This window comes from Acipenser ruthenus, unplaced genomic scaffold (genome assembly GCF_902713425.1).
Source record: "Acipenser ruthenus unplaced genomic scaffold, fAciRut3.2 maternal haplotype, whole genome shotgun sequence".
NCBI lineage: Eukaryota > Metazoa > Chordata > Actinopteri > Acipenseriformes > Acipenseridae > Acipenser > Acipenser ruthenus.
Genome location: NW_026707833.1, coordinates 122,501 through 135,000, shown reverse-complemented (window position 1 = coordinate 135,000; position 12,500 = coordinate 122,501). Strand labels below are relative to the sequence as shown.

The following is a 12,500-nucleotide window of genomic DNA, read 5'->3' as shown; positions in this document are numbered from 1 at the left end:
CTATCTATAACTATATATATCTATCTGTCTATCTCTCTATCTATATATATCTATCTATCTATAACTATATATATCTGTCTATCTCTCTATCTATATATCTCTATTTATCTATAACTATATATATCTATCTCTCTCTCTCTATATATCTATCTCTATCTATCTATCTATCTATCTATAGCTATGTCTATATATCTATCTATATATATATATCTATATCTATCTATATCTCTATCTATAACTATATATATCTATCTGTCTATCTCTCTATCTATATATATCTATCTATCTATAACTATATATATCTGTCTATCTCTCTATCTATCTATCTATATATCTATCTCTATCTATAACTATATATATCTGTCTATCTCTCTATCTATATATCTCTATTTATCTATAACTATATATATCTATCTCTCTCTCTCTATATATCTATCTCTATCTATCTATAGCTATGTCTATATATCTATCTATATATATATATCTATATCTATCTATATCTATATCTATAACTATATATATCTATCTGTCTATCTCTCTATCTATATATATCTATCTATCTATAACTATATCTATCTGTCTATCTCTCTATCTATATATCTCTATTTATCTATAACTATATATATCTATCTCTCTCTCTCTATATATCTATCTCTATCTATCTATCTATCTATCTATAGCTATGTCTATATATCTATCTATATATATATATCTATATCTATCTATATCTATATCTATAACTATATATATCTGTCTATCTCTATCTATCTATATATATCTCTATTTATCTATAACTATATATATCTCTATCTCTAACTATATATATCTATCTGTCTATCTATATATATCTATCTCTATCTATCTATCTATCTATCTATAGCTATGTCTATATATCTATCTATATATATATATCTATATCTCTATCTATAACTATATATATCTGTCTATCTCTCTATCTATCTATCTATATATCTCTATCTCTATCTATAACTATATATATCTATCTGTCTATCTCTCTATCTATATATATCTATCTATCTATAACTATATATATCTGTCTATCTCTCTATCTATCTATATATCTATCTCTATAACTATATATATCTATCTCTCTCTATCAAATTCAAATTCAAAATTCAAATTCAAAAATGCTTTATTGGCATGACGAGAGCGCTCAGGTATTGCCAAAGCTTTTATAATACAAAACAGAAATAATAAAACGGAAATACAATTACAGAACATAACAAACACAAAAAACCATTGTTCCCTTCCCTTTGAACGATATAACTCCCTCCCTCCCTCCCTCCTCATCAACAGTAACCCCTGGTCATGTATGCAGGGTGTCACACACTGTCCCTCAGGTTGTGGCAGGCAGACACATACTGTGCTGCTAGATTTGCAGTTCTATCTATCTATAACTATCTATCTATATCTATATCTATATATCTCTATTTATCTATAACTATATATATCTGTCTATCTCTCTCTATATATCTATCTCTCTCTCTCTATACACACACACACACACACACACACACACGAGTTTAAGTCTAATACTACTCAAATTACAACTTCTGCTCCTCGGTTTGATTTAGCTCAGCTGTTTTGAAGGTGAACTCTTGAGAAACCAGCTCTGAAGCTCATCTCCTCTTTAGTTTTGAAACGACACCACAGAGCGAAGTTACGAACGGGCCCCTAATCATGCGGTATTTAAAGGGAAAAACTACAATCAAGATGGCGACACCGATAGAAACCCTCGCGTTTGGGATCCATGTTTGTAGTTCTTGCTGGTCAGCATTAACTTTACAGCCTTTGCAACGTCACGCAGGGGCGATATGTGAGGAAACTACACTTAAGACGACGGTCGCAATAGAACCCAAGCGTTTAAAACGTACCTACTACAGTAACACCAATGTAAAATAATAATAATACTAATGATCTTACCTTCTGATGCAGGCGAGGCACCACCTGCTGGACGCAGGTGGCATTGCACACAAAATCGAGAAGGCTGTTTTGATTCCTTTTGTGAATTTTAGCCTGAAAAAAAAGCAGATTTTGGACACAAACGTGTTTTTCATTGAACGTTTACATAAAAATAAAACACATTTCTTGATATGGGGGTGGAATATAAAACACAGTAAGGCCATCGTATCTGTTAGTATAGGGCAAACGTTTATTGATTATAACCTCAATGTTATAAACAGCTGTAGCAAATCTTACAGCATTCAGAATCGGCCAGAGTATTTTTACAGCATAATTTTTTACCCAGCTCGTTTTTTTTGTTGTTCTTAATTAAAATTAGTACAGCATTGCAGTTGGTTTGAAAGACAAAAAAAGGAAATGACATCATAATCCCATTATTGATAATTTTTCAACCACTTTAGCACCAATCCTGGTGGCTTTTTGAACTGCGTTGAGAGCGCGTTTCTTTTAAAGAGACCGCCTCTGCAGCTGGCCACGCCTGCTCTGCACTGATAGCCAATGAGAGAGAGAGTGGGCGGGGCCGGCTGAGCTGTCATCACATGACCTCAATAGAAAGGGGGAAGACAGTCAGGGATTCAATGCAAACTCAAAGGCAGGCAAAGCAGGTTATAAATCGAATCAAAACTCAAAATCAGAGGAAACTAGAATCGCTCAGACTGACTGAAGCTAAACAGCATTTAAATAGAATCAAGGGAGGGGAGGGGGAAGATTTTTAAAAAAAGATGAGACCAAAACAAAGTCACGTGATCACAGTCTGGGGTCAGGGAACACTGAAGCTGGCGTTTCAAAAAAAAAGGCTCCGAGAGACATCAAAACAAACAAAATAATACTTATCAAGGTTTCATTCTATACCAAATGCGACTAATTTATTTTTAATAAAAATAAACACATACAAATACTATATTATATAATATACTGTGAAGCCATAAATATTGGAGACCAAAATATGTTGGTGAATCACATCCATAAAACCTATTTTGCTTACAGCACAATAAAAAGGCTGGCTAATATTTATGAATGGCTTCAGAGTAATATATGTGTGTGTGTGTGTGTGTGTGTGTGTGAAAAAAAACAGCTTTATTTTTTATACACTGTAGTTAGACCTCCTTTAAAAACACATACTTCGAACAAACACGATTTGATTGGCTCCTGCAATGCTGAAATTTGCCTGTGCAGATTACCCCCCTACCCACCCCCCATATACATACACACACATATATATATGTATATATCTTATAACAATCTTCTCACCAAAAAACCCATTCTCACAATCCTCTCCCCATTTCTCCATTCCTCGTTCGAACTGCCCTTGAGTATTATTATATTATTAGTTTATTTATCAGACGTCTTTATCCAAGGCTACTTACAGAGACTAGGGTGTGTGAACTATGCATCAGCTGCAGAGTCACTTACAACTACGTCTCACCCGAAAGACGGAGCACAAGGAGGTTAAGTGACTTGCTCAGGGTCACACAATGAGTCAGTGGCTGAGGTGGGATTTGAACCCGGGACCTCCTGGTTACAAGCCCTTTTCTTTAACCACTGGACCACACAGCCTCCTGTTTCAAACACCCCCCAAAATCCCAGCTAGCAGACCCCAGCATCACCAGCTCATGGCCCAGCGGAGGGGGACTGAGCAGAGAGGCACATACAAGGGTCCTAATATCTGTCTGTCTGTCTCCTGTGCTGGACTGCAATGTATTACCAGCAGTGTGTTTGGCTAGCTCATCTCCACTGAGATCCCACTGTCAAAATATCATCCCTCTATTGTGTTCTACCAGCCTCACCCCATTGTAGCTGCCCTATACTGTATTTTCAACCACTTTTAGGGCAGCTGCAATGGGGTGAGGCTGGTAGAATGGGACCACAGTGTGCTAACTATACCCTCAATGATCTTCAATGGCAGACAGACAGACAGCGGCACTGCAATGGCTCTGTATTACACTGAGGGGGCAATGGTAGCACAAGTATAGGGCAGCTACAATGGGGTGAGGCTGGTAGAACGGGACCACAGTGTGCTAACTATACCCTCAATGATCTTCAATGGCAGACAGACAGACAGCGGCACTGCAATGGCTCTGTATTACACTGAGGGGCGATGGTAGCACAAGTATAGGGCAGCTACAATGGGGTGAGGCTGGTAGAATGGGACCACAGTGTGCTAACTATACCCTCAATGATCTTCAATGGCAGACAGACAGACAGCGGCGCTGCAATGGCTCTGTATTACACTGAGGGGCAATGGTAGCACAAGTATAGGGCAGCTACAATGGGGTGAGGCTGGTAGAATGGGACCACAGTGTGCTAACTATACCCTCAATGATCTTCAATGGCAGACAGACAGACAGCGGCTCTGCAATGGCTCTGTATTACACTGAGGGGGTGCAATGGCAGCACTACAATAATCTCAAGTCCTCAGCAGGCTCTCCGGCTCCGACAGCGCGCAGTAGAGGGTGTACCCCAGTTCGTCGATCTCCTGGGGGGTGAGCTCGGAGAAGAGGTTGACTTTGGGGTCCAGAGGGCAAGGGAGGCACCCCTCCTCCAGCCACCCCACCAGCTCCCGGATCAGCAGCAGGAAACGCTCGGCCAAATCGTCGGGCGACCAGTCTCTCTTCCGAGTACTGACCGCCAGCACGGCGGCGGTCAGCTGCCCGGAGTCCAGCTTCCCCAGGGCCGGGTTGACCTTGCAGACGCCCTTCAGCAGCTTGAGACAGAGGCAGCGGCAGCCGCCATCGCCCCGGTCCGCCCGCTGGAGCCTGGAGGTGTGGGCCTCCCGGAAGCTTTGCCGCCACACGTTGGCGAACTCGGCCAGACGGTGAGGCTTGGCGATCAGCACGCGGTCTTCGAAGACGACCAGCGGCAGGAACTCCAGGAAGAGCCGGCGGTCGGTCTCGTACTGGACCTCCAGAGCGATCGTCTCCGAGGGAACGACCGGCCGGACGCGACAGTCCAGCGCGGCGCCCACGGCCGGCCAGTTTATCGAGTCGCGCACGACCCTCTCGAAGGATTCCAGGACGGATTTCGGGGAGAGGTAGCCTCCCACTACGCAGCGGTCCCAGTAGCTGGTCCCCCGCGGGTAGTATTCCTGGTTTTCCCGACGGATGAGCCAGAATCCCGGGACGTTCATGATGGTTTCTTCCCCGGGGACGGGAGACCACAGGTTTTTTTCCAGGACCAGGGGGACCATCAGCTGGGCGTGATCTGCCGTCACCACCTGACAGAGAGAGAGGGGGGTTGTGGGATTTTAGAAACAGGGCTGGGAATCAGAGTCCCGCTGCACAGCAGTGTGATCCAGTCCTGGTTTCACTAGGAGTTTAATAATCAGACACACCTGAGCTTGTTAGCTAGACACACTGGGGGCTGATCAAGCTGGTAGCAGTAAAATCTGGACTGGATCACGCTACTGTGCGATAGGAGTCTGATTCCCCTCCCTGATCTCTCTGTCTAAATATCCCACAGTTCCCAGCAATATCCTGTAGCTCTCTTCACTATAAAATCAGCTACAAACCTCCTTCAACCAAAGTCTATCTACAGGGCTGGGAATCAGACTCCTATCGCACAGCAGTATGATCCAGTCCTGGTTTTACTGCTACCAGCTTGATTAGCCCCCCTTGTGTCTAGCTAACAAGCTCAAGGATGAAAACAAGACTGATTCACTATCCTTGCGCAATTACTATTTACTTCCTTGTAGAGAGAACTCACTGCGGTCCTGCCTCCTCCTCCTCCATCTTGTATTCTAGCAGTGTTATGGTTTGCACTCGCTGTAAACCGCACTGTGTTTCAATATGAATCTTGCATTGTAACCTTATGGGACTACAGCTCCCAGCATGCCTCTTCACCTGCGGCGGTGGTGAGGGATGCTGGGATATGTAGTTCTCTCACTGCGATGAGCTGTGCTCTTGTTGCACAGTCTATTGGTGCAGCCCTGACTACAGGACTACAGCTCCCAGCATGCCTCTTCACCTGCGGCGGTGGTGAGGGATGCTGGGAGCTGTAGTTCTTTAACTATAATGAAGCTTGCATTGTAACCCTGTCTGCGCTGCCCTGTAACTTGCCTTGGCTAAAGGCATCTTAAATGATGATGATGATGAATTCATGGAATGAATTTGGGGTCCCCCCACTCACCTGCAGGTCGTCATAGAGGCTGCCGCTGGGGTAGGGGTCTCTCAGGGGAGCGTCTGGCAGCCTGTCCCGCAGAGAGGAGAGCAGCTGGGAGCAGATCTGCAGCACAGCCCTGCGTGCCCCGCTCTGCTCCTCCAAGGGGATCCGAACCCGAGTCTCGTAGAAGCAGCGCAGCTTCTCACCGAGAGACGCGCGCTGCCGGGACCCCGCCCCCAGAGAGAGAGGCCCCGCCCCCACAGAGCCTGGGAGGAGAGGAGAGATATTAATACACAGAGAGAGGCTCCGCCCCTACAGAGCCTGGGAGGAGAGATATTAACACACAGAGAGAGAGGCTCCGCCCCCACAGAGCCTGGGAGGAGAGATATTAATACACAGAGAGAGAGGCTCCGCCCCCACAGAGCCTGGGAGGAGAGATATTAATACACAGAGAGAGAGGCCCCGCCCCCACAGAGCCTGGGAGGAGAGGAGAGATATTAATACAGAGAGAGAGGCTCCGCCCCTACAGAGCCTGGGAGGAGAGATATTAATACACAGAGAGAGAGGATCCGCCCCTACAGAGCCTGGGAGGAGAGATATTAATACACAGAGAGAGGCTCCGTCCCTACAGAGAGAGACCACGCCCCCAGAACATGGGAGGAGAGACATTAATACACAGAGAGAGACCACTCCCCCACAGAGCCTGGGAGGAGAGACATTAATACACAGAGAGAGACCACGCCCCCACAGAGCCTGGGAGGAGAGACATTAGAGAGAGGATCCGCCCCTACAGAGAGACCACGCCCCCACAGAGCCTGGGAGGAGAGATATTAATACAGAGAGAGAGGCTCCGCCCCCACTGAGCCTGGGAGGAGAGACATTAATACAGAGACAGAGGCTCCGCCCCCACAGAGAGAGGCCCCGCTCCCACAGAGTCTGGGAGGAGAGACATTAATACAGAGAGAGAGAGAGAGAGAGAGAGAGAGAGAGAGAGACACTCACACAGAGCCTGGGAGGAGAGGAGAGATTAACACACAGAGAGACACACACACAGACACAGAGAGAGAGAGAGACACATACAGCGAGACAGACAGAGAGAGAGACACACAGAAAGAGACACAGAGAGAGAGAGAGAGAGAGAGAGAGACACACACACACACACACACACACACACACACACACTCACAAACTCAGACAGACAGACACACTCACCACACACAGACTCTCACTTAGACACACACACAAAGACACAGAGACTCAGATACACACAAGCACGCAGAGAGACTCTCACACACAGACACGCACACACGCAGACTCACAGACTCCGGACGCAGAGTTGCCGGTGGGCAGAGTCTGCAGAGACCGGCTGAGGTTGGTTTTCATGTCGCTGTTCAGTAACCGCGGCGACGACCCCAGCCAGCTCGGCTCCTCCCAGCTCCTCTTCCCCGATTGGCCCATCTTGGCGGGGCTGGCAGGGGCGCTGACCGCTCGGTCGTACATCTGGAACAGAAACGAGAAAATGAAATCCGAGTCAGGCTGCAGCCGGCTGGGCTTCAGCACAGACACAGGAAACAGCAGAGGACAGAAAACACAGCAGAAATTTCATTTATTTATTTGAATGATTTTTGTTTCACTGTGCAGGGGCAGAACTGGGGGTCAATTAGAAATATAATATTCTAAATAACCAGCAATAATATTCACTGCTACAAACACACACACACACACACACACACAGAGACACACACACACACACACACAGAGACACACACACACACACACACACACAGAGACACACACACACACACTGAGACACACACACACACACACACACACACACTGAGAGACACACACACACACTGAGAGACACACACACTGAGACACACACACACACACTGAGACACACACACACTGAGACACACACACACTGAGACACACACACACACACTGAGACACACACACTGAGAGACACACACACACACTGAGACACACACACTGAGAGACACACAGACACACACACTGAGACACACACACACACTGAGACACACACACACACACTGAGAGACACACACACTGAGAGACACACACACTGAGACACACACTGAGAGACACACACACACACTGAGAGACACACACACTGAGAGACACACACACACACACTGAGACACACACACTGAGAGACACACAGACACACACTGAGACACAGACACACACTGAGACACACAGACACACACTGAGACACACAGACACACACTGAGACACAGACACACACTGAGACACACACACTGAGAGACACAGACACACACTGAGACACACACACACACACTGAGACACACACACACACACTGAGACACACACGCAGTATAAACAGCTATCCACATCAACATGTTTTACTGTTTCTTCCAAATACATTGCAACTGTAATTGATTAGGAATCCCACGATGCACTGCAACTGCAATTGATTAGGAATCCCACGATGCACTGCAACTGTAATTGATTAGGAATCCCACGATGCACTGCAACTGCAATAGATAAGCGATCCCACAATGCATTGCAACTACAATGGATTAGGAATCCGACAATGCATTTTAACTCAATGGATTTGAACTGGTTCTCGTCTCTCACTCACCCGCTTCACTGCCAGCGTGGCGATGCCCAGCATCGCCGCCCCCCCGACCCCCAGCACCAGCTTGGCGTTGGAGAGGACGAAATCGATGGCGCTCCCCACCCCGTTATCCTCCTTCCTCCCTTTGGGGTCCCTCTTGACCCCCGACATCGCAACACCTGAAAAACAGAAGAGAGTCTCGTATCACACACATTACAAACACAGCGAGGGGAATCGGACTCCCGCTGCACAGCAGTGTGATCCAGTCCTGGTTTCACTAGGAGTTTAATAATCAGACACACCTGAGCTTGTTAGCTAGACACACTGGGGGCTGATCAAGCTGGTAGCAGTAAAACCTGGACTGGATCACACTGCTGTGCGATAGGAGTCTGATTCCCAGCCCTGATCTCTCTGTCTAAATATCCCACAGTTCCCAGCAATATCCTGTAGCTCTATTCACTATAAAATCAGCTACAAACCTCCTTCAACCAAAGTCTATCTACAGGACTGGGAATCAGACTCCCGCTGCACAGCAGTGTGATCCAGTCCAGGTTTTACTGCTACCAGCTTGATCAGCCCCCAGTGTGTCTAGCTAACAAGCTCAGGTGTGTCTTATTATTAAACTCTTAGTGAAACCAGGACTGGATCACACTGCTGTGCAGCGGGAGTCTGATTCCCAGCCCTGTAGATAGACTTTGGTTGAAGGAGGTTTGTAGCTGATTTTATAGTGAAGAGAGCTACAGGATATTGCTGGGAACTGTGGGATATTTAGACAGAGGGATCAGGGATGGGAAATAAGATCTCCAGGAATCCTAGTCTCCGCCCTTACCCGCGAGTCTGTGTTCCGTCTATCTTCCAAATCCTATCGCCTCCTCCTCCCAACTCGAACCTGGGGTTCAGCTTCCGTGAAGTTTCTGCGAGAACGTCCCCGTCCGTTTATCCCTCATGTCACGGCGACTTTAATGTTTTCTGTATTTCAAGAAGATTCCGGTCTTCTAGAGCAGATCTAGATTCGACCTCAACGGCGATTTTAAAAAAAGTCTTCACTGGAGCATTCTGCAGCGTTCCGAGAAGATCTGCTTCATTGAGGAGTTCTAGATTAATCTGGTAGCTCTAGAAGCGTTCTAGGTCAGTTCACAGTTCCAGAACGTTTCTCAGTGTGTGTGTCTAGATTTGCTATGCGTTTGTTTTCCGCTATTTATTAAAAAGAAAATACATCTCAGTCATTATGCTTCAGCTGTGTTTGCTTCTAGAGTTCTACAGTACAGTTCTAGATCAGCTTATCGCCTCCTCTGTGCAAAGGTTCTCGATTCTTCTAAAATTTCTTGAACAGTTTTCCTCCAGAACATTCCCCGACCTGTATTTCCACAAGAAAGATCCTTGCTTGGGGTTCTAGAACCGTTCTATGGTTCCTGACTCTAGACCAGCCCGCCCAGGCCGCTGTGCAGGAAGAAGAGCCCCCTCTTCAGCGCGAGCTCCCTCGCCCCCTCCTCCCGCAGCCCCTGGCAACGGCGGAACTCCCGGCTCAGCGCCGCGCGGTAGTAGTCGCGGTCGGTGTGCTGTAGGGGGCGCCCCGCTCTGAGCAGGGCTCTATAGAGCTGCAGCACTGCTGAGCGAGACCAGCCGCCCATCGGAGAGGAGAGACAACTGTGAAGAGAATAAGAGAGAGAGAGAGAGGTCAGATACACATGAGAGAAGAGAGAGAGGAGGCAGGGAGAGGGGGAGCGAGAGGAGAGAGAGAGGAGAGAGAGGGAGACAGAGGAGAGAGGAGAGAGACAAAGGAGAGAGAAGGCAGAGAGACAGAGGGGAGAGAGGAGGGTAGAGAGAGAGAGGAGACAGAGGAGAGAGAGGAGAGAGAGGGAGACAGAGGGGAGAGAGAGAGACAGAGGGGAGAGAGGAGGCAGGGAGAGAGAGAGACAGAGGAGAGAAAGAGAGCGACAGAGGAGAGAGCGAGAGACAGAGGAGAGAGACAAAGGAGAGAGAAGGCAGAGAGACAGAGGGGAGAGAGAGGGAGACAGGGGGAGAGAGAGGAGGGTAGAGAGAGAGAGGAGACAGAGGGGAGAGAGAAGAGGCAGGGAGAGAGAGAGGGAGAGACAGAGAAGGCAGAGAGAGACAGAGAAGGAGAGAGAGAGAGGGAGAGAGAGAGGGAGAGAGAGAGAAGGCAGAGAGAGACAGAGAAGGAGAGAGAGAGAGGGAGAGAGAGAGGGAGAGAGAGAGAAGGCAGAGAGAGAGAGAGAAGGAGGGAGAGAGAGAGAGAGAGAGAGAGAGGAGGCAGGGAGGCGGGAAAGACATCAGCCACCCATCTGAGAGGAAATAAACCTGCTATGAGATGAAACTGAGCTCAGATCCACATCAGAGAGAGAGAGAGGAGAGAGAAAAACAGAGGAGGCAGGGGGAGAGAGAGGAAAGAGTGGCAATGAAAGGAAGGGGGAAGAGAGAGAGAAAGGGAGGAGAGAGAGAGGGGAGAAGAGACAGGGGGAGAGGTGAGAGACTATCAGAAGTGAACAGGGATGTTTTGAAGTATTTATCTACAGTTTACATCGAAGAGCATTTTTAACAGTTTCAAAAATGCTTCACATTAAGATTTTTTTTTTTTTTTTTTTTTTTTAAAACAGCTGGGTTTTTACAAGGAAACAAAACAAAAACCAGTCAAAACAGGAGTATTGTTATTTAAGATTACTTCTATTAAAAAAAAAGTATAATGATTGTGCGTCACCGATTAGAATTAAATTATATAACTAGTTTAAAACAACAAAGTTTATTATGACTAACACAGCAAAAGACTCGGGCGACTACTGTGATAGAAATGCTACAGAAAATAGGATATATAAAATAAACATTTGATTTAAATACATTGTCATGAAGAAATGTATTAAATTATATATATAAACATATATAAACAACATCACTCGACGGGTCTATATAAATAATTATCAATACTTTACTGAGTGACATTTTAAAACGCTGTTAAGGCTCACTTAATTTTGACAAAACAATTCGGAGCACATTCTGAGGTAAAACTAGTCAATTTAAGACTTAATTTAAATTATATTTTAACGAAGTCGCTCGCTGTTTTTTTCAGCGGCCTAGTAGCGTTACGTTACCATGCGCGTGGCCATTTAAAAAAAAATAAAAAATTAATAATAAATAAACACAAATTAGTTAGTCTCCCGTTGTATTATTCTTATTAATAATATTATTGAAATTATATACACGTTTTGAAGCTTATTTCAAAGTGTAGGGTATATTACATGTTAAAACATTTGAGGAAACATTTGAAAAAGTCTCGCTAGGCTTTTCAGTTTGATAAAAAAAAAAAAAAAAAAGTCGTCTTTTTTTTAAAATTGAATTTCAAAACGACGATTGATATTTTGCATATGGCTTTAGCAACAGTAAAAATATCACAGGAGTCAAATTTCACAAACAAATGAGTCGGTTAAAATTAAATTAAATTTTAAAAAATATATATTTCAACCGACGCGACCGAACGTAAAATTCAAATCAAACACAACATTCTTTTTCAGTTAACGATTCATTAATACAACAGACAGTTGGGTTATATATGTTATATACTAAATATAAATACATATATATATAATTCTACACTTCATTCATAAAGAAATCTCTTATGACCTTTCCGTTTTTTTTATCAGCAAAATCCACAGTTACCATTACAAAGAAACACCCGGCGTGTCTGTGTTTGTTTACCTTGATATCAGTACTTACTGTGATAAAACCGGGTTTTAATTTCGCGTTTTTATTCTTGTAAAAATTCAAAGTGTTTTTCCACCCTGTCTCTGGGTCACAGTATCTGATT

General features: G+C 45.1%; 3 protein-coding genes across 3 annotated transcripts in view; 1 reads left to right on the top strand and 2 right to left on the bottom strand.

The window, feature by feature from the left end:
• Positions 1–2,151: 2,151 nt before the first annotated feature.
• Positions 2,152–9,651, bottom strand: mief1 (mitochondrial elongation factor 1). Its single transcript, XM_059019415.1, has 5 exons — positions 9,513–9,651; positions 8,708–8,862; positions 7,401–7,581; positions 6,109–6,347; positions 2,152–5,197 (listed from the first exon to the last, which is right to left on the bottom strand). Exons 2-5 carry the CDS (start codon positions 8,852–8,854, stop codon positions 4,391–4,393), a joined length of 1,374 nt encoding a protein of 457 aa, XP_058875398.1. The 5' UTR covers positions 8,855–8,862; positions 9,513–9,651; the 3' UTR covers positions 2,152–4,390.
• A 42-nt stretch (positions 9,652–9,693) lies between these two features.
• LOC131728391 (mitochondrial ribosome and complex I assembly factor AltMIEF1-like) overlaps positions 9,694–12,500 on the bottom strand; it is a 3,456-nt gene continuing 649 nt past the window's right edge. Inside the window, exons 1-2 of the mRNA XM_059019416.1 lie at positions 12,410–12,500; positions 9,694–10,330 (exon numbers count right to left, since the gene is read on the bottom strand). The exon at positions 12,410–12,500 is cut by the window's right edge and continues 649 nt beyond it. Of these exons, the coding sequence (XP_058875399.1) occupies positions 10,102–10,314 (213 nt within the window). The 5' untranslated portion in view covers positions 10,315–10,330; positions 12,410–12,500 and the 3' untranslated portion in view covers positions 9,694–10,101. The remainder of the gene's footprint in view (positions 10,331–12,409) is intronic.
• Positions 11,018–12,500, top strand: part of LOC131728390 (carnitine O-acetyltransferase-like) — a 16,514-nt gene continuing 15,031 nt past the window's right edge. Inside the window, exon 1 of the mRNA XM_059019414.1 lies at positions 11,018–11,166. The gene's annotated coding sequence lies outside the window, so the exon portion shown is untranslated. The remainder of the gene's footprint in view (positions 11,167–12,500) is intronic.

Excerpts from the sequence above, each read along its gene's own strand:
- mief1 (XM_059019415.1), bottom strand. The coding sequence starts at position 8,854 with ATGTCGGGGGTCAAGAGGGACCCCAAAGGGAGGAAGGAGGATAACGGG. Across the intron at positions 7,582-8,707 it reads CCACGCTGGCAGTGAAGCGG|ATGTACGACCGAGCGGTCAG; the intron begins GTGAGTGAGAGA and ends TTTCTGTTCCAG. Across the intron at positions 5,198-6,108 it reads GCCTCTATGACGACCTGCAG|GTGGTGACGGCAGATCACGC; the intron begins GTGAGTGGGGGG and ends TCTCTCTGTCAG.